The sequence below is a fragment of the Schistocerca americana genome, chromosome 1, assembly GCF_021461395.2.
Source record: "Schistocerca americana isolate TAMUIC-IGC-003095 chromosome 1, iqSchAmer2.1, whole genome shotgun sequence".
NCBI classification, from domain to species: Eukaryota; Metazoa; Arthropoda; class Insecta; order Orthoptera; family Acrididae; genus Schistocerca; species Schistocerca americana.
The window spans coordinates 930,390,381-930,413,123 of NC_060119.1; the positions used below are offsets into that span (position 1 = coordinate 930,390,381).

The 22,743-nt window shown below is 44.6% G+C and overlaps 1 protein-coding gene across 1 annotated transcript in view; it reads left to right on the forward strand.

The window, feature by feature from the left end:
- LOC124615378 (eIF-2-alpha kinase activator GCN1) overlaps positions 1–22,743 on the forward strand; it is a 283,362-nt gene that overhangs the window by 255,696 nt on the left and 4,923 nt on the right. The window contains exon 40 of the mRNA XM_047143206.1: positions 4,187–4,408. Within this exon, the coding sequence (XP_046999162.1) occupies positions 4,187–4,408 (222 nt within the window). The remainder of the gene's footprint in view (positions 1–4,186; positions 4,409–22,743) is intronic.

Genomic DNA, 22,743 nt, shown 5'->3' on the forward strand with positions numbered 1-22,743 from the left:
TGAAGGGTATAAATCTGTACTGAAAAACTCAAAAGGGTGTTGTTACCATGGTTTTTGGTGTATTACCAGCCGCTACTGGAATTTGCAAATAGGCCTTTGCACAGTCAATAGTGCTAAACAATGGAGCTTGAGCGATAGCACTGTTAAATTCTGTTACATTTGGCATCTGGTTTTGGTTGGGTATTGTCTGAGCATTGAGCACTCTGTAGTCTCCGCATAATCGCTATGCTCCATCTTTATTTCGCACCATGTGTAAGGGGAGACACCCAAAGACTGTCTGATCTGTCTACAATACCTGTTGCAGGATCTCTTCAAACCCAGCCTGCACCACATCGAACTTGTTAGGTGGAAGTCTCCTTGGGACAAGCTGCAACAGGCTGGCCCAGCATTGTGCAGATGTGGTGGTTTGCAGTGTGTCCGCATCTCCCCTTGGTAGTGAATTTGTGGATAAGTGATGGATGCTCTTGTATTATCCAACCAAAGGGCTCATCCTTATACGCTGTAATACCCATTCCTGATGATTGTAAAGCCTTCAGTCTGTCCTACATCGTATCCTGTGGTGTGATTACTGGTTTTTACCCTGTTAAGTGGGTATTTCTTCATCTGGCAATAAGTGAAAATGTGACAAAAGTATGGGGTTGGTGGCATTGGCGAGACACAGGTTCAAATGAAAGATGCAGTCTAATAAATGTCTCTGCTCCCCATAGGTTACAACAGCCAACTTGTTTGCTGATGTAAGTCTGTGTTCCATTGGCAGCTAGTTGTAACATTTAGCTATTTCAGATAGATGCTTATCTGTGAGCCAGGGATGAACCACAATCCACCAAAAAACTCTTGCCGAAGATGTGTTCGCATACAAATAAGCCCTGTGACTTTTGCCTTGCTATAAGCATCACGTCCACCAACTTTCTTTGCACCTTTCTTGAGGATGCACAAGTTGCTAGTGGCAGATGTCAGCTCCTTTAACATCCATCCATGGCATTTCCACCACAGGGTGTAATACAGCAGTGTGTGATTTTGCCGAAAAGCCTGTGACAGCAGTACCACTGATCCATATCTGTCTCGGCTGTGCATTGATCATATTTCTTGCACCCCGTCCTCTTCTCAATAGTATACTCATCTAGGCATCATACCTCGCACTGCTGTGTCGAAAATGTTAGATTCATGGGTGCTGTTTGTTCCTCCAACTGTTCTACCCTTTCTTCTTGTGTTGGTGCCTCTATATGGGGTCCGCATGACCCATTGACAGCTTGTACTGCTTCTGCGCCTTTTCTGTGATCATTATTACTCTTTTTTCCAGAGGTGGTGCATACGGAAACTTCTGCCAGACTATTCGATATGGCATTTGCCATCTCTGCTAGCTCCCGCAGTGACAAACCTTGATATGTGGCTATTGCTGCACGAATGCCTACAGGCAACTTGTGCAGAAATAGCATGCGCAGTGACTGTTCTGGTAACAAATCTGGTCCTCTCAATGCATGTAAGGCTGCATCACTTTAGACTAGGATCTGTTACCCATCAGTTAATCGCTACAAGCCCCCTGTAGTCTGAGATTTGGCGACAAGGTATATCATTGCATAAGTGCCTCCTTTAATGTGATGTAACAATCTTCTATTTCCTCCATCACAGCACCTTCTAAAAATGCCTCCATGATGATGTACTTACTGTCGTTTGTAAGTACGCTGTGCTGTTGAAAAAACACACTCAGTGTGCGTAAACCAGGTCATTGGGCAGTTGGACCAGAATGATGGAAGCTTGCTCACACAAGATCATTCATTGAAATTGGTTCTTGATGAGTGAAGTCGATGTCTGCATGTTGCAACATACTTAAGGCTGCAAGTTGTTCCATTTTGACTTCCATCACAGTTGCTTGTGACATTGTGTCTGTCAGTCCCATGAAAAGAATATCTTCATTTCTGAAGAATCACAAGGGGGTCACCACTTTGGTGGATGCTTTCCTCCAATTATGCTAAGCTCTGAATAACACAGACACTAGGTAACCCAAGTAAGCTAGTTTGTTCAACACTCACTAACAACAAAACTAAAAAAAAGAATAAACAATAAGACTGTTCATAAAATATACTAGTTCCTTGACACTACAATGTACTTCTCTCAGTTGCTTGTCTGCTACTTTGAAGCGAAATACTAATGTCACCAAAAGTGTTATATTTTGACTTATTGAAGTTTACACAACAAATGTAATAATTAAGTTGAAAGCAAATGGTTAATCAGGTATGTCAGTGTAACATTTTCTGAGACAACAAGTAATCGGGTTTCTTTTACACGGCTTCCCCTTTTTCTGTGAATCCAAAATTGCACATGGCTCATTTTTCTATGCAGTGGTACATAAGTAGCAGGTAGCACAAAGTAAAAAACAAATTTGAAAAATAAGAGCCACCATTTTGTCCACTACATTACAGGTACACTCAGGGATATTGTTAATGCCACAAATAGGTTATCAGTAAAAAGTTAAACAATCATTCTAAGGAAACTGCCAATGGATTAGTTTAGAAAGCCCCCTATAGTGCAACTCAGATTAAAATTTGCTTCGAAAATTATATGAAAATTGAGAATTTTTGATGTGGGTATTTATATGTATTGCACAGAGTAACATTTGTAAAATATCGTAAAAAGAGCTGTTTAATGCCACAAACAGATGCTTTCATGGTTGGTATAAACAGGACATATATACATAACTGACACGGTAGTGTATAGAATATCAAGCTGCAGTTCTCTGCACTGTCTTCAGGAAACCCACCAGTAGCCTGTCTTCAGGAAACCCACCAGTAGTGAATGATATCTGAAACTGCTCTTTTAGCACCACCCAACTAAAAATATTTCTGTTTAACACATTCTGCCTAACGTACTCAGGATAACAGTACTGCAAATCAGTAAGTCTTGTCACATACTATTGTAGCAGTTTCTAACTCAATGAAAATAGTTTGTGTGCAGTACAGAGATTTGTGAGTGTGTGGATTGTAACCAACAAAAGAGGCAAAATGACAGCACATTCCACAGTGAGCATACATGAAGGGCTTCTGAATCTGAATGAGAAATTACCAACAGATAGACATTTGCTGTGTACGGCACCTCCCTTACGGTTCTCCTCAGAATTCAAAAATATTTTTCTGACAGCCACCTACATAGAGAGAAATGGCCCGAGCTCATATGGAAAGATGTGGGTGTTCATTTTTTTCGCATGTTACTCATGATTGGAAGCATCAATAAAATTTCTGAATGTGGTGTTGTGAACCCTCTGCCAACTACCTAAGTGTGAAAACTGCAGAGTAGTTACGTAGGTATAAAAACCTTGCTTGTGTACTAAAACTTAGTAAGCTGAAAGGCTAGACGAAGCTGAGAATGTAAAAGGCCTGAAGAAGGACGATAATGATCTTAAACTATTTTCATCTTCTTAGCTGCCTAACATGTGATAAAACTGGATGCATTATCTCAAATTATTTGCAGTGGGTAACTGCCAGATGCTGTGGTATTTCTTATTTGTGGCCTCCAGTGGGATGCCCCAATAACTCTTTCAGCCATACTCATCCTACATTTCATTACCTGTCACCACACGAGTTCTTATGCAGCTGCTGTTAAAACCTGGAAGAATTGGCGCCAGAAGTGTACACAAGGTGCCCCAAATCTGTTCCAGAGCTCTTCGCTGTGTGAGATGGCATTTGGATTTTAAAACAAAAGTACTGATCCGTCGTTTGTGAGACAAACTCTCATAAAGTTTACTGTGTGGTAATTCTGACAACCAAAGATTGCAAGCTCGATTCCTACCAATCCAGTCACTGAAAAATTACTTAACTATGCGCGTGCACGCGCGCGTTCACACACACACACACACACACACACACACACACACACACACACACAAAATCACTACATGCAACACCCCACAACCCACTGGCACTGTTCCACTGCACCAGATGTTAATAGGTGTAAAACATGGCCAACAGTATCCCCTACCATCTCTAAACGTCACAGCAAGATTCCTATTGTTTTCAAAGTCACAATTCATTCTGACCTTCCATGTATAATCTGCTTGTCATATTTTAGCTGTTTTGTTTCTTCTCATTTAATGTGTAAAGAACACTATTAATTCTGTGCTTCCTGTATGTGATACTGGCATGATATAAAAATGTATTGATTTACAATTAATTCACATGTATCAATTTTTCAGACAATGAATCATAGCAGCAATGAAGTTAAACAACTTCTTGCCAAGGTCTGTTCATCACTAGCTAAGAATGTTCCTCCGCAACAAATGGCGCCAGAGTTCCTGAAGCTCATTATACCTATGTTAGTCAATGGAACCAAGGAGAAAAACAGTTACGTGAAAGCCAATAGTGAATTTGCCCTAGTTTCTGTTCTTCGACTGAGGCATGGGGATGAGATGCAACAGGTTTGTCAATACGTTACATAGTAGATACTTTATTGGGATTGTTGTTATCTTCTTTCTCTCTTTGCATATTAGACTTCTTTCGATATAGTCTCTTAAAGAATATTTAGCGTAATTTGAACAATATTCCCATTCATCATATGAATAAACATGATGCAAACAGACACAAACGCAATGAGGTGGTGGTCCACTGTAGGAAGTATTTTCTGCTTATGTATTAGGTATCTTATTACTTTCTTACTATAAATGAAACTTTAAGTCATTCTAATGTATTAAAAACCACCAATGTATTTCGTACTCATACTGCAGCTGTGAAGTTTTATTTCAAAAATCGTTTACAGTTGTAGTCTCTGTAAAGACTAGTTGTGCTTTGATTGTTGTGTCATTAGTACTTACTTTGAAAATGGCTGATACTGCTTCCTGCTCCATAGTGGAGCACTGAAAAATGATGAGAAGCAGGTTTTTGTTAATGTTTTTCACAAGTTTTATCATCTTTGACGTTTTCCCAGAAACTTTGTTTTCCAAACTCAAGGTGTTTTCGTTAAAACACAAAAACATGCACACCATCGTTCAGTTAAAAACCCACATCATTTAAATATAAAATTCGTCAAATATATGCTAATTAACAAATATCTAATCACCATTTTTATGAACAATGCACATCTTCTCATGTATAATTATATCTAGCATAAAATTCCAGTTTTCATTCCACATATAAATTCATAATTGTTGAAGTTTTATTAAAGATTGTTAATAAAGATTATTTAAATGGAGCAAACATTACAAATAAAGTTTTGGAACGAAAATTATAAATCAGGTACTTTTTATTTAGACTGTGTCCACTGTTATAAGCCACAGATACGGTCTCACACTAGCCAAAGTGATGAGCATAGTAAAAACAATGGAAAACAATAACTTTCACAGCGTCGAGCATGCTGTACAAATACTGTGGTTGCTACTGTGCCAGTGTAATCTGAAACCAATAGAATTGATCTGGTGTCAAGTTAAGGGATTTGTCACAAGAAATAAAAAGGCATTTAAGCTACCAGACGTACTGGAACCAAGCATTGTCACAAGTCACTCCCACACATTGTTGGGATGCAAAGGGTGTATACATCTTGGGAAATCTAGGGAAAACCTGGGAATTTTTTCAGCCTGGAGAAAACCGTTAAAACCTGGGAACTTTTTAGAATTCTGGGGATTTTTCATTGTTTTAGTTTAAAATTAAATTTTTGTACAGAATATTTCTGCAGCAATAAAACATAAATGAGAGAAAAACACTAGCATAAAACTTTAAGTTACAACGCACCGTTTACAACAACAAAACAGCGTGCACACAAGCGTCCACCGAAACCAAAATGTGTTAGTGGCTTTAGGACGAAGACTGTGCAATACTTTGTAGCAATGAACTGCTTTCGATGAGTGGGGCGTCACAACTGTTTAGATTAGGTTTGTTGGAGCAGATGCCAGTGTGTTCATATGCTTGCATGTAGCTGCTCTAAAAAATTTTTGGTGTTCCCAAGGTGCCAGATTCGTGCATGCACAGAGTGATCATAATTGTAATGAGTAGTAGTCTCCATGTGACCTGCTTTCATGTTTCGTGGTTTTGCTATTCTCTCTCGTCAGATGAAAACAAAACGGATTTGTGTGGTTGGGAGCTATCAAATGAATTAAAATACATTAACATAATTATGGAAGACTAAAATATGTTGTTAGTTTCAGTTTTCTCCTTTTATTTTATTTCCAAGTTTTTGAAGATCAAGCATTAATAACTTTGCAAAACAATGAATTTATTTTGTCAGTTTGCTAAGGAAATTTGGCTTTTATTAATCTTTTCCACACAGGTAGTCAATTTATTTGAAACAAAGTGTTTCATTCCACACTGTTAGCTAGTTTCAACTGTTCGCTGAATTTCAAGCATACATTTTCATGTTCTGGCACATATGGCATTATGCCATAATAAAGGTTGGAACATGAGATAATACAGTAGCGGTATTCCAAGAAAATTGGCATCCCGAAAACCACACTGAAAAGCTTTAACTGAATTTTATATATCTGCCTCCTGTGAAACAGAATCTTTTCTGATTGCAAGACATGTTTTGATACTTGTCTCGTTCTTCCTCTAGGCCTGAAATTATTTCTTAATTTGTGTGGTTTACGTCTTAAATTTCAAGAATGTCATCCTTTGGTAAATTAGAGACGCATCACACCGTGTTTTATCATTGTAACTCCTCAAAAGGCTTTATATTTACTCCTGAAGCAGAATATTAACTCCCAATTGTAAAGCTTCTTGGTTTCACAAGTAACCTTATTAATTTTTACACAGTTTGAAAAAGTCATAGAAATTTTATTGTTGTTCTTAGTTGTAGAGTATACAAACAACTAATTCTTTTTAGTTTTGCAAGAAATTTGTATTTCTTCTTACTTAGTCCCTACCCCCTTCCCCCAAGCTGTGTAGATTTAAACTTGGTTGGAAATGGTAAATAACAGTATTTCGGAGTACAAATAAAAAAAATCTATGTTGAAGTCACCACATAGCCAAATATTAGGGTACTTTAAGTTGTAGAGTCTAGTTTTGAAATGAATGTTGTTCCAAGGACTGCTTTCTAATTTTGCATTCCTTATTATCTGCCCTAAGTACAATAACTCCATATACCCCTCCAAACGGAAAGGCAATGAAAAGTGTGTGAGCAGAGCAAACACCAAGTGCGGGCTTGCTACGCCCTCATAACTGTGCGTGCGCAATGAAGCTTGTCTTCTGGTGCTCCCTAGCAACTGCTCAAATGAATCTATTTCTAACGGGTCACAGGAAAATTTTGTGAATTGTGGTTTGAGAAGCATTACTTTCAAAGTAGATTTCCTTTTATCAAAGATGAATTATGTTAACTGTGAGAATGTGTGATGAATTTCTTCAATCACAGAGCATTTGACTCTCATTGAAAACACTTTGAGGACCAGATGCTCAGAGGAGACATTTTGGGGCCAGAAGACCAGACATTTATATCATTTAAAATTTTAACAGCACATTTGCGTTTGACATAACTTAAAGGGTAACACATGCAAAAAAGACAAACATTGTGGAAGGTTAGCTTTTCTTGTAGCTATAGTCTGTCGGTAAACTGAAGAGCGAGCAAGTGAGTTCCCACTCTGCCTACCCTGCTACGTCACAGGGTGCTTCTACAGGCTGTTTCACAACGTAGTACCGTCCCTACCGTGGTGCGCGCTTTAAATCTGTGGCGACGCCGTATACAGATACGTTCCGGCTGCGTTTATTTTTAGATAAATGCGTTAAGAGTGTAAGGAAAACAAAAGACGATAGCTTCTTCGAAACAAAACATTATAGAGTAAATAATATTAACTTAAGAACGGAAGTGAGGGTTCTACTACAAACATAGAACCGAATGCCTACTCACATGAATGTATGTTCCTCTATTCGTAAGACGAACCAGATATAGTGCAATCAATCTGTAGAGTTTAAGGCTTGTTCTTACTTTCTGTTTCTACTAAAAGTTAGAAGTTTTCTTTGAAAGGCTGCATTGAAACTTAACAATTCTTGCAACATTAAGAGTGTTTAAAAAGTAACCAGAAATTTATAACTTTGTGTGTTGTATTTTTTTTGTCACTGTCTTCGTAAACATGTCTGAAACGTATCTGTGCAATGTTTTGCATATTGGATATTTACCCCGTTGTCAGCTGTCAAAAAGGTTATATGTGTTTTGGTGGCATCAGCTACTATTTGTTTTGTATAAAAATAGATTAGAGAATCTGTACTAAATTTTGTTACAAGAATGGAATAAAGTGTATCAAATTTTTAGGAATGTTAAATATTGCTTTCGGTGAGTCTCTTATGAGTAAACCAAGAGCATACAAGTGGTATAAACATTTCAAAGCAGGCCTTAAAGGACAGCAGTTTTACAAGAATGGATGAGATTAAAAACTCACAGTTAAGAGACCTATGAACTATCCCGAGGAAACAGTTCCTGAAGTGTTTTGAGAATTGGAAAAAGCACTGGCATAAGTGTATAGCATGTACTGGAGAATATTTTGAATAGGGTAACATTGTTGTAGATTAATAAAAAATAAAAATTAATATGTGAAGCCACCTCGTATGTCAAGCTTTTTACATAGAAGTCCAGAATCGGTAAACATGTTACGAAAGAAATTTCAGCAGTGTTTAGAATAGCTATTGCACACATGTTTTAAGCAATATGTCTTAGAATCATGTGAATAGTAACCAAGATAGAGTTTTAGTGACAGAATACATTCAAATGCTGCTGTTCTCTAAGCATCAAAGGATTTACGTGATTGAATCATGTTCTACTAGTGAAAATTTAACTGATTTTACCATGAAGTTCTCATGTTATTCCTGATTGTGTACAACTAGTGATAAAGGCATTTACTGCTTTGGACCACATTTGACTGTATTTATCTTGGAAAACTGTTTAACACTTTCACTGCCATGTAGTACATTTCTACCAATAGAGGGAAACATTCCACGTGGGAAAAATATATCTAAAAACAAAGATGATGTGACTTACCAAACAAAAGCGCTGGCAGATCGATTTGTGTGTATGTTTGTGTGTCTATCGACCTGCCAGTGCTTTCGTTTAAAGAAAGCGCTGGCAGGTCGATAGACACACAAACATACACACAAAATTCAAGCTTTCGCAACCAACGGTTGCTTCGTCAGGAAAGAGGGAAGGAGAGGGAAAGACGAAAGGATGTGGGTTTTAAGGGAGAGGGTAAGGAGTCATTTCAATCCCGGGAACGGAAAGACTCGCCTTAGGGGGGAAAAAAGGACGGGTATGCATTCGGGCGCGCGTGCGCGCCCACGCACACACACACGCACACACACACACACACACACACACACACACACACACACACACACACACACAAGCAGACATACTCATATTTTTCCCACGTGGAAAATAGAAGGAAACATTCCACGTGGGAAAAATTATATATAAAATCAAAGATGAGGTGACTTACCGAACGAAAGCGCTGGCAGGTCGATAGACACACAAACAAACACAAACATACACACAAAATTCAAGCTTTGGAATGACTCCTTACCCTCTCCCTTAAAACCCACTTCCTTTCGTCTTCCCCTCTCCTTCCCTCTTTCCTGATGAGGCAACAGTTTGTTGCGAAAGCTTGAATTTTGTGTGTATGTTTGTGTTTGTTTGTGTGTCTATCGACCTGCCAGCACTTTCGTTCGGTAAGTCACCTCATCTTTGATTTTTTTATATATATATATATATATATATATATATGGTTGCCTCATCAGGAAAGATGAAAGGATGTGGGTTTTAAGGGAGAGGGTAAGGAGTCATTCCAATCCCGGAAGCGGAAAGACTTACCTTAGGGGGGAAAAAAGGACAGGTATACACTCGCACACACACACGTATCCATCCACACATACAGACACAAGCAGACATATTTAAAGACAAAGAGTTTGGGCAGAGATGTCAGTCGAGGTGGAAGTGTAGAGGCAAAGAAGTTGTTGAAAGACAGGTGAGGTATGAGTGGCGGCAACTTGAAATTAGCGGAGATTGAGGCCTGGCGGGTAACGAGAAGAGAGGATATACTGAAGGGCAAGTTCCCATCTCCGGAGTTCTGACAGGTTGGTGTTAGTGGGAAGTATCCAGATAACCCGGACGGTGTAACACTGTGCCAAGATGTGCTGGCCGTGCACCAAGGCAGGTTTTAGCCACAGGGTGATCCTCATTACCAACAAACACTGTCTGCCTGTGTCCATTCATGCGAATGGACAGTTTGTTTCTGGTCATTCCCACGTAGAAAGCTTCACAGTGTAGGCAGGTCAGTTGGTAAATCACGTGGGTGCTTTCACACGTGGCTCTGCCTTTGATCGTGTACACCTTCCAGGTTACAGGACTGGAGTAGATGGTGGTGGGAGGGTGCATGGGACAGGTTTTACACCGGGGGCGGTTACAAGGGTAGGAGCCAGAGGGTAGGGAAGGTTGTTTGGGCATTTCATAGGGATGAACTAAGAGGTTACGAAGGTTAGGTGAACGGCAGAAAGACACTCTTGGTGATTTCCCTAAATCGTTTCAGACAAATGCCGGGATGGTTCCTTTGAAAGGGCACGGCCGATTTCGGATTGGGAGAGAGGTTTGGAGGAAAGGTTAACTACTGAATTAGGGTGTTGTGGTTCCAGATTGTGTTGATCGGAATTTTGAGGTTTTGTAGGGAGTGGAGCTGGAAGTGGGAGATTGAGTAGGTGGGAGAGACTGGGTTTGTGTGCAATGAGAGGAGGTTGAGGTTTGCTGGAAAGGTTGTGAAGGGTGAGTGAGTTGCCTTTCTGGAGGTGGGAAACCAGGAGATTGGATAGTTTTTTGAGGTGGAGGGTGGCATGCTGTTCTAATTTACGGTTGGCCTGTAGGAGGATGCTCTGAACAGCCGGTGTGGATGTGGGAGAGGAAAGATTAAGGACTTTTATTAAGGATAGGAGTTGACGGGTGTGTTCATTGGCTGAGTTGATGTGTAGGTGAAGGATTAGGTGGGTGAGGGCAATGGATTGTTCAGTTTGGAACTGGTATAGGGACTGATGGAAGGAAGGGTTGCGGCCAGAGATGGGAACTTTAAGTGTGAGGCCTTTGGGGGTAATGCCAAATGTCAGACAAGCCTGAGAAAATAGAATATGGGAGCGTAATCTGGCTAGGGCGAAGGCATGTTTGCGGAGGGAATGTAAATAAAACTTAATGGGGTCGTTGTGGGGGTGTTGTGAGGGTGACATGGTATTAGAAGGTGGAGAATGTAACATGAGGTGAAATGAAAATGAAAATAAAAATATATGGGGAGAGATAAAGGTGAACTGGAAAGAAGTGGAGATCTGGAATGAAAAAAGGCGAAAAGGTGTTGGTTACAGCTGGGCTATGTTGGACTCGGGTTGGTAGACAACGATGTGCATAAAGGTTAGGTGGTTGTGTTGCCGCGAAAACACGTTAAAGGACGCGGAAACCATCCTTGTGACCATTGATGCCACTTCCTTATACACAAATATTCCGCACGTCCAGGGCCTCGCTGCGATGGAGCATTTCCTTTCACGCCGATCACCTGCCACCCTACCTAAAACCTCTTCCTCATTACCTTAGCCAGCTTCATCCTGACCCACAACTTCTTCACTTTTGAAGGCCAGACATACCAACAATTAAAGGGAACAGCCATGGGTACCAGGATGGCCCCCTCGTACGCCAACCTATTCATGGGTCGCTTAGAGGAAGCCTTCTTGGTTACCCAGGTCTGCCAACCCAAAGTTTGGTACAGATTTATTGATGACATCTTCATGATCTGGACTCACAGTGAAGAAGAACTCTAGAATTTCCTCTCCAACCTCAACTCCTTTGGTTCCATCAGATTCACCTGGTCCTACTCCAAATCCCATGCCACTTTCCTTGACGTTGACCTCCACCTGTCCAATGGCCAACTTCACACGTCCGTCCACATCAAACCCACCAACAAGCAACAGTACCTCCATTATGACAGCTGCCACCCATTCCACATCAAACGATCCCTTCCCTACAGCCTGGGTCTTCGTGACAAATGAATCTGCTCCAGTCCGGAATCCCTGAATTATTAAACCAACAACCTGACAACAGTTTTCGCATCCCGCAACTACCCTCCCGACCTGGTACAGAAGCAAATAACCAGAGCCACTTCCTCATCCCCTCAAACCCAGAATCCCCCACAGAAGAACCACAAAAGTGCCCCACTTGTGACAGGATACTTTCCGGGACTGGATGAGACTCTGAATGTGGCTCTCCAGCAGGGATACGACTTCCTCAAATCCTGCCCTGAAATGAGATCCATCCTTCATGAAATCCTCCCCACTCCGCCAAGAGTGTCTTTCCGCCGTCCACCTAACCTTCGTAATCTGCTAGTTCATCCCTATGAAATCCCCAAACCACCTTCCCTACCCTCTGGCTCCTATCCTTGTAACTGCCCCCGGTGCAAAACCTGTCCCATGCACCCTCCCACCACCACCTACTCCAGTCCTGTAACCCGGAAGGTGTACACGATCAAAGGCAGAGCTACGTGTGAAAGCACCCACGTGATTTACCAACTGGCCTGCCTACACTGTGATGCATTCTATGTGGGAATGACCAGCAACAAACTGTCCATTCGCATGAATGGACACAGGCAGACAGTGTTTGTTGGTAATGAGGATCACCCTGTGGCTAAACATGCCTTGGTGCACAGCCAGCACATCTTGGCACAGTGTTACACCGTCCGGGTTATCTGGATACTTCCCACCAACACCAACACCAACCTATCCGAACTCCGGAGATGGGAACTTGCCCTTCAGTATATCCTCTCTTCTCGTTATCCGCCAGGCCTCAATCTCCGCTAATTTCAAGTTGCCGCCACTCATACCTCACCTGTCTTTCAACAACTTCTTTGCCTCTACACTTCCACCTCGACTGACATCTCTGCCCAAACTCTTTGTCTTTAAATATGTCTGCTTGTGTCTGTATGTGTGGATGGATACGTGTGTGTGTGCGAGTTTATACCTGTCCTTTTTTCCCCCTAAGGTAAGTCTTTCCGCTCCCGGGATTGGAATGACTCCTTACCCTCTCCCTTAAAACCCACATCCTTTCGTCTTTCCCTCTCCTTCCCTCTTTCCTGATGAGGCAACAGTTTGTTGAATTTTGTGTGTATGTTTGTGTTTGTTTGTGTGTCTGTCGACCTGCCAGCACTTTCATTTATATACACTCCTGGAAATGGAAAAAAGAACACATTGACACCGGTGTGTCAGACCCACCATACTTGCTCCGGACACTGCGAGAGGGCTGTACAAGCAATGATTACATGCACGGCACAGCGGACACACCAGGAACCGCGGTGTTGGCCGTCGAATGGCGCTAGCTGCGCAGCATTTGTGCACCGCCGCCGTCAGTGTCAGCCAGTTTGCCGTGGCATACGGAGCTCCATCGCAGTCTTTAACACTGGTAGCATGCCACGACAGCGTGGACGTGAACCGTATGTGCAGTTGACGGACTTTGAGCGAGGGCGTATAGTGGGCATGCGGGAGGCCGGGTGGACGTTCCGCCGAATTGCTTAACACGTGGGGCGTGAGGTCTCCACAGTACATCGACGTTGTCGCCAGTGGTCGGCGGAAGTTGCTCGTGCCCGTCGACCTGGGACCGGACCGCAGCGACGCACGGATGCACGCCAAGACCGTAGGATCCTACGCAGTGCCGTAGGGGACCGCACCGCCACTTTCCAGCAAATTAGGGACACTGTTGCTCCTGGGGTATCGGCGAGGACCATTCGCAACCGTCTCCATGAAGCTGGGCTACGTTCCCGCACTCCGTTAGGCCGTCTTCCGCTCACGCCCCAACATCGTGCAGCCCGCCTCCACTGGTGTCGCGACAGGCGTGAATGGAGGGATGAATGGAGACGTGTCGTCTTCAGCGATGAGAGTCGCTTCTGCCTTGGTGCCAATGATGGTCGTATGCGTGTTTGGCGCCGTGCAGGTGAGCGCCACAATCAGGACTGCATACGACCGAGGCACACAGGGCCAACACCCGGCATCATGGTGTGGGGAGCGATCTCCTACACTGGCCGTACACCACTGGTGATCGTCGAGGGGACACTGAATAGTGCACGGTACATCCAAACCGTCATCGAACCCATCGTTCTACCATTCCTAGACCGGCAAGGGAACTTGCTGTTCCAACAGGACAATGCACGTCCGCATGTATCCCGTGCCACCCAACGTGCTCTAGAAGGTGTAAGTCAACTACCCTGGCCAGCAAGATCTCCGGATCTGTCCCCCATTGAGCATGTTTGGGACTGGATGAAGCGTCGTCTCACGCGGTCTGCACGTCCAGCACGAACGCTGGTCCAACTGAGGCGCCAGGTGGAAATGGCATGGCAAGCCGTTCCACAGGACTACATCCAGCATCTCTACGATCATCTCCATGGGAGAATAGCAGCCTGCATTGCTGCGAAAGGTGGATATACACTGTACTAGTGCTGACATTGTGCATGCTCTGTTGCCTGTGTCTATGTGCCTGTGGTTCTGTCAGTGTGATCATGTGATGTATCTGACCCCAGGAATGTGTCAATAAAGTTTCCCCTTCTTGGGACATTGAATTCACGGTGTTCTTATTTCAATTTCCAGGAGTGTGTGTGTGTGTGTGTGTGTGTGTGTGTGTGTGTGTGTGTAAGGAAACTTTCCACGTGGGAAAAATTATATATAAAAACAAAGATGAGGTGACTTACCGAACAAAAGCGCTGGCAGGTCGATAGACACACAAACATACACACAAACATACACACAAAATTTAAGCTTTCGCAACCAATGGTTGCTTCATCGGGAAAGAGGGAAAGATGAAAGGATGTGGGTTTTAAGGGAGAGGGTAAGGAGTCATTCCAATCCCGGGAGTGGATAGACTTACCTTAGGGGGAAAAAAGGACAGGTATACACTAGCGCACACACACACACACACACACACACATATCCATCTGCACATACACAGACACAAGCAAATGTCTGCTTGTGTCTGTGTATGTGCGGATGGATATGTGTGTGTGTGCTAGTGTATACCCTTCCTTATATAGTAGAGGGAAACATTCCACATGGGAAAAATATATCTAAAAACAAAGATGATGTGACTTACCAAACGAAAGATCTGGCAGGTTGATAGAAACACAAACATACACACAAAATTCTGGCTTTCGCAACCAACGGTTGCTTCATCAGGAAAGAGGGAAGGAGAGGGAAAGACGAAAGGATGTGGGTTTTAAGGGAGAGGGTAAGGAGTCATTCCAATCCCAGGAGCGGAAAGACTTACCTTGGGGGGAAAAAAGGACAGGTATATACTCGCATACACACACATATCCATCCGCACATAAACAGACACAAGCAGACATTTGTAAAGGCAAAGAGTTTGGGCTGAGATGTCGGTCGAGGCGGAAGTACATAGGCAAAGATGTTGCTGAATGACAGGTGAGGTATGAGCGGCGACAACTTGAAATTAGCAGAGGTTGAGGCCTGGCGGGTAACGAGAAGATAGGATATACTGAAGGGCAAGTTCCCATCTCCGGAGTTCTGACATGTTGGTGTTAGTGGGAAGTATCCAGATAACCCGGACGGTGTAACACTGTGCCGAGATGTGCTGGCCATGCACCAAGGCATATCAACAAACACTGTCTGCCTGTGTCCATTCATGCGAATGGACAGTTTGTTGCTGGTCATTCCCACATAGAAAGCTTCACAGTGTAGGCAGGTCAGTTGGTAAATCACGTGGGTGCTTTCACATGTGGCTCTGCCTTTGATCATGTACACCTTCCGGGTTACAGGAGTGGAGTAGGTGGTGGTGGGAGGGTGCATAGGATAGGTTTTACACCGGGGGCAGTTACAAGGGTAGGAGGCAGAGGGTAGGGAAGGTGGTTTGGGAATTTCATAGGGATGAACTAAGAGGTTACGAAGGTTAGGAGGACGGCGGAAAGACACTCTTAGTGGAGTGGGGAGGATTTCATGAAGGATGGATCTCATTTCAGGGCAGGATTTGAGGAAGTCGTACCCCTGCTGGAGAGCCACATTCAGAGTCTGATCCAGTCCCGGAAAGTATCCTGTCATAAGTGGGGCACTTCTGGGGTGGTTCTGTGGGACGTTCTTGGTTTGAGGGGATGAGGAAGTGGCTCTGGTTATTTGCTTCTGTACCGGGTCGGGAGGGAAGTTGCGGGATGCGAAAGCTGTTTTCAGGTTGTTGGTGTAATGGTTCAGGGCTTCCGGACTGGAGCAGATTCGTTTGCCACGAAGACCTAGGCTGTAGGGAAGGGGCCGTTTGATGTGGAATGGGTGGCAGCTGTCATAATGGAGGTACTGTTTTTTGTTGGTGGGTTTGATGTGGACGGACTTGTGAAGCTGGCCATTGGACAGGTGGAGGTCAACATCAAGGAAAGTGGCATGGGATTTGGAGTAGGATCAGGTGAATCTGATGGAACCAGAAGAGTTGAGGTTGGAGAGGAAATTCTAGAGTTCTTCTTCACTGTGAGTCCAGATCATTAAGATGTCATCAATAAATCTGTACCAAACTTTGGGTTGTCAGGCTTGGGTAACCAAGAAGGCTTCCTCTAAGTGGCCCATAAATAGGTTGGCGTACGAGGGGCCATCCTGGTACCCAAGGCTGTTCCATTTAGTTGTTGGTATGTCTGGCCTTGGAAAGTGAAGAAGTTGTGGGTCAGGATGAAGCTGGCTAAGGTAATAAGGAAAGAGGTTTTAGGTAGGGTGGCAGGCGATTGGCGTGAAAGGAAGTGCCCCAACGCAGCGAGGCCCTGGACATGCGGAATATTTGTGTATAGGGAAGTGGCATCAATGGTTACAAGGATGGTTTCTAGGGGTAACGGATTGGGTAAGGATTCCAGGCATTCAAGAAAGTGGTTGGTGTCTTTGATGAAGGATGGGAGACTGCATGTAATGGGTTGAAGGTGTTGATCTACGTAGCCAGAGATACGTTCTGTGGGGGCTTGGTAACCAGCTACAATGGGGTGGCCGAGATGATTGGGTTTGTGAATTTTAGGAAGAAGGTAGAAGGTGGGGGTGCGGGGTGTCGGTGGGGTCAGGAGGTTGATGGAGTCAGGTGAAAGGTTTTGTAGGGGGCCTAAGGTTCTAGGCAAATGTCTGCTTGTGTCTGTGTATGTGCGGATGGATATGTGTGTGTGTGTGCGAGTGTATAGCTGTCCTTTTTCCCCCCTAAGGTAAGTCTTTCCGCTCATGGGATTGGAATGACTCCTTACCCTCTCCCTTAAAACCCACATCCTTTCGTCTTTCCCTCTCCTTCCCTCTTTCCTGATGAAGTAACCGTTGGTTGTGAAAGCTTGAATTTTGTGTGTATGTTTGTGTTTGTTTGTGTGTCTATCGACCTGCCAGCACTTTTGTTTGGTAAGTCACATCATATTTGTTTTTAGATATATTTTTCCCACATGGAATGTTTCCCTCTATTATATTCATATTGCCTGTTTACATACATCGTATTTTAGAGGTCATCATCAACATTGTCACTGTCATTAACGCCATTGTCGTTGTCCTTGTCTTCGTCACTTTCTAAATTAATAACTATGGCATCCATTATGTCTTCAATAACCCCATCCTTAACCCAGTACTCTCTTTCAAGTTCTCCACATGGAGGCAGTATGCACTCCAGCCATCTAGAGTTATCGTTTCAAAACCTTTAACAATTGGGACAAGTGTTTTCATACGCTTTCTTTCGGTTACTGCAAAATTTAGTTCGGAATAAAAAATGGAAGCTCAGAAAATGGCTACATACCTTCTTTCACCAACTGCATCAACTTTGTCACACAAATATCTCCAAGAATATTTCTTCCTCTAATGAAATTCGTGAGCTTTGCCCATGCCATTTCAGTTGGATTTAAGTCACAGTTGTATGGTGGAAGTCGCAGCACAGTGTGTCCATGAGCTTCAAGTATTTTATTAATTTCAAGTACTTTGTCTTCCGGCTTGTGTTGTTTAATTAAATCAAATAATTTTGTTTTTCTCATTGTTAAATCAGCTTCCACCTTATTTTTTAATAACCATTAAATCATTTCGATTTTATTTGAGGACCTAGTTGGAGCTTATTTTGTGCTCCTTGTTGTGATATGAAGCGTTGTGCATAACAATAACACAGTTCGGTGGCAGATTTGGAATTACTTTATTCGATATCCAATTAGAAAAATTTTTGGAGTTCATTTGCCCATGGTAGTCTCCTGTTGCACATCCCACTTTATAAATCAACTGTGCCTTGGGTAAGAACCCATCTTTTGATCCGATATTGACCACTATAATCCTACTGCTTTCGCTAACATTGTCCATAATGCCATCAATGCCAGGGCCCTGCCAACATTTTCTGTAAGTAATGTTGTTGTCCACCCAAGTTTCATCGATATTAAAGAATTTTCTGCCTAGCTCCCCTAATTTCCTCACTTGGATCAAGAACTTACATCGCCAGTCAATTATATCTGTTCTTTCTACCAGAATCTTTGTTTTCTTACAAATCTTTTCCAGGTAAATCCTATTTCATGCAGTGTCTTGTGTAAAACATCTTTCTGCCAAGGAAAGTGTATTTTTTGTTTCACGTCAGTAAGTAATTTTCGTAATGTGGGCACTATCTTTTGGTTTATGTAAAAGTCCTCCAGTGTTTGTCGAATGACCGATTTTGTGAAACTGTCTATAAGACGGGTTTCCTCCCTAAGTTATTTCTTTTCCTTCTCGTCGATTCCTGTAAACCGTGCGGCTTGTTTTTGCGTTCCTTCCTTAAGCGTCCTATTGTAGTGAGGCTGACGTTTGCATAAACTGCAGCCCTTTGATTGGGACTGGTAATATTAGCCAACAGTTCTTTTTGTGTCGCCTCCTTAACACACGCTGTAATAACGTTAGAGACGATCAAACGCTCATTACTCCACAAATATCTCCTCTTCTTCGTATTCTGCACATTTTCTTGCAATGCAGGGTGATTATCCATCACTTCCGGATACTGAAGTACATCAGTGAGTACATAAAGTCAACTGACTGACACTGGCAACTAAGATCCCACAAACAGAAATGACGTATATCACTGCAAGCCGAACTACACCACTAGACTCCCCCAGGGGGTCCACAACTCTTTTGTGGACACGTGCGTAGCGAGCACGGGACCCCGAGCTAATGTGGCCCTCCTTCCTTTCCGGGCTGCATACCTTCCCTTCCCTTTCCGCATCCCTCCCCGTCCCCCATCTTCGCCCCCCCCCCCCCCCCCTCACCTCTGTCTCTTTCCTTCCCTTTCTCCCCCTCTGGGAGTATGGTTTGTGCCTACGTCCGGAGACGGACGCTCGAAACTGTTCCAAATTCCTTGCTTTTACACTTGCAAGTCCTCGTCCTTCCTCTGTCCTTCTCTTTTCCTTCCCTCTTCTCCTTGCCCTTTTCTCCGCTGCGGCGTTTGAGACCCCCTTTTCTTTCCTTTCCCTTTCTCTTTTTTCCTCCCTGTGCGTGTCTGAAGGCCGACCCACGCACTTCCATGCGTAGCCGGTGACGGGGTAACGCGTAATTCCCCGCCCCGGGTAGACAGGTAGGACACGTACGTACCCCCTGGTAACGGCCAGGCCTAGGGAGGGGTGATTACCCGAGCTGATACCTTCCGAAAATGCCGATTGGTCCCTCCGTCCGTTTGTCGGGAGGTGTGACCTGAGGTGTGAACAATCACCTAAGGCGGGTGTGCCCTCGGTGAGGGCCCCCACAAGGGAGGAGCGCGCCATCGGAGACGCCGGTAATCATGGGGGATTCTTCCGCAATGGTTTCCTCACCTTCCACTATGTCTGCTCACAAACGTAAGTTCACTGAGTCTCAGCCACAGACGGTTCTTCCATCGTTGCCACAGTTCCTTGTTGTTTCTCGGTCTGACGAAGGTCACGACTTTTCCACGGTCAACCCTTTCATTATTCAGAAAGGTGTCGACGCAATTGCGGGTCCTGTAAAGTCTTGTTCCAGATTACGGAATGGCACCCTGTTGTTAGAAACACACAGTGCCCTCCAGGCTCAAAAATTGCTGCGTACTTCTCTGCTCCACACCTTCCCTGTCCGGGTGGAACCGCACCGTACCTTAAATTCCTCGCGTGGAGTCGTTTATACACGCTCCCTCGATGGATTGTCTGACGAAGAAATTCAGCACTACCTGTCTGACCAGGGCGTCACCGCTGTTCATCGGGTTATGAAAAGGGTTGACTCGAACATCATTCCAACCCGCACTGTCTTCTTGACATTTGACAAAGTTCAACTCCCATTAAAAATCAAAGCAGGCTATGAGATAATTTCCGTTCGCCCTTATGTCCCAAACCCTACGCGTTGCTATCGATGTCAGCGGTTCAATCACACCAGCCAGTCCTGTTCCAATCCGGCCAAATGTGTTACGTGTGGCAAGGATGCCCATGAGGGTGCTTGTCCACCTCCATCCCCTCACTGCATCAACTGTATGGGTGACCACGCTGCTTCCTCTCGAGATTGCCCCGTTTTTAAGGATGAAAAGCTCATCCAGGAAATAAGAGTGAAGGAAAAGGTGTCGACCTTTGCTGCTCGAAAGTTACTCGCCAGTCGACAGCCCACTGTGCCTCAGAAAGGAAAATACAGCACTGTCCTTGCTTCTCCTCGGCCAACAAAGGAGGCGGCCACGCAGACTTGCGACCTCACATTTAGTACCACGGTCGTCAGATCGGCCAGCGCAAAGATCGCCCGTTCAACCTCACCACTTTCGCCTGCCCACTCTATGGCTCACCCCTCGTCGGGTTCTGCTAAATCTCGAGCCCAGAACTCAGACGCCAAGTCTTCGAAAAAAGAGCATTCTCGTGAAGAGTTTTTACATACCGCAACTTCACCACCATCGGTTCCTCCTTCATCTAAACATCATACCTCCAAGAAGGCTACGAAGAAACACAGTTCCTCTCCTTCTCCGCCAAGGCGTGTCCCAACTACAGCACCACCTGGCGGAAATCGCCCTCGGCCATCTTCTGTGTCGCCGAGGCGCACTGCTGGTGGCCGGTCAACTGGCCGATCGTTGGTGGCAGGAGCTGCTCCTGACCAACCTATGGATCAGGATCTTCTGCCTTCGACTGAATGCCATTCCATGCTGTCGGTCGCAAGCTCTGAGCAGTCGTTGAGTTGACAGCACCCTTGGTCACGTTTCTCCATTTTCTGTTCACCCTATGTCCATTATCCACTGGAATATCCGCGGCATTCGCGCCAATCGGGATGAATTGTCGATCCTCTTACGATCCTACTCGCCGGTCATCTTCTGTCTTCAGGAAACAAAGCTGCGTCCCCATGACCGCTTTGTTCTCCCTCATTTTCAGTCCATCCGATATGACCTCCCATCTGTTGAAGGCACTCCAGCCCATGGAGGACTCATGATTCTGCTCCATGCTACTCTCCATTATCACCCAATCCCCTTAAACAGTTCCTTCCAAGCTGTCGCCGTCCGTCTTTCCCTTTCTGGATACACGTTCTCTCTATGTACGGTATACATTCCATCGTCTACACCAATGGCACGAGCTGATCTCCTTCATCTTCTTGATCAGCTTCCACCCCCCTATTTGCTGGTTGGGGACTTCAATGCCCACCACCCGCTTTGGGGATCTCCACATCCTTGTCCACGTGGCTCACTATTGCTAGACGTCTTCCACCAAGCGGATTTAGTCTGCCTCAACACTGGGGTCCCCACATTTTTGTCTGCCTCCACGGCAAATTTATCTCATTTGGACCTTGCGGTCGGTACTGTTCCCCTAGCTCGGCGCTTCGAATGGTTCGCCCTTGATGATACACACTCGAGTGACCACTTTCCATGTGTTCTTCGACTGCAGTCTCAACTGCCATATACGCGCTCGCGACGCTGGAAGTTTGCCCAAGCCGATTGGACACTTTTTTCGTCTCTAGCGACATTCGATGACCGTCGCTTTCCCAGCGTCGACGATGAGGTCACACATTTTACCGACGTTATTCTCACAGCTGCGGAACGTTCAATACCACGCACCTCCGAATTGCCCCGGCGCCCCCCAGTTCCTTGGTGGAACGAGGCATGCCGGGACGCAATACGTGAGCGGCGACGTGCTCTTCGCATTTTCCGTCACCATCCAACTTTGGCCAACTGTATCCGATATAAGCAGCTCCGTGCGCGATGCCGTCGCGTCATCCGCGATAGCAAGAAGGCAAGCTGGCAATTCTTTATTAGCTCATTTAACACCTTCACTCCCTCCTCGGAAGTTTGGAGTCGGCTTCGACGGTTCTCAGGCGCGCCTAGTTTCTCCCCGGTCTCTGGGCTCACTGTCGCGCATGATACCTTAGTGGACCCCGTCGCAATATCTAACTCATTGGGTCAGCACTTTGCTGAGATTTCGAGCTCTTCAAATTACCCGCCAGCGTTTCTCCCGAAGAAACGTGCAGCGGAAGTGCGACATCTTGCTTTCTCCTCTCAAAATCGCGAAAGCTACAATACTGTTTTCTCCATGCGCGAACTCCAACATGCACTCTCTTCTTCTCGCTTCTCCGCCCCAGGACCGAATGGTATCCATGTCGAAATGTTGCTGCATTTATCAACCCATAGCCTGCGCTACCTCCTTCGCCCTTATAATCGAATTTGGACCGACAGTACCTTTCCCAGGCGATGGCGGGAAGCTATTGTCGTTCCCGTTCCGAAACCTGGAAAGGACAAACATCTCCCCTCTAGCTATCGCCCCATTTCTCTCACGAGTAGTGTCTGTAAGGTTTTGGAGCGTATGGTGAATTACCGTTTAGCTTGGTGGCTGGAATCCCGCAGTCTTTTAACACCAGCCCAATGCGGATT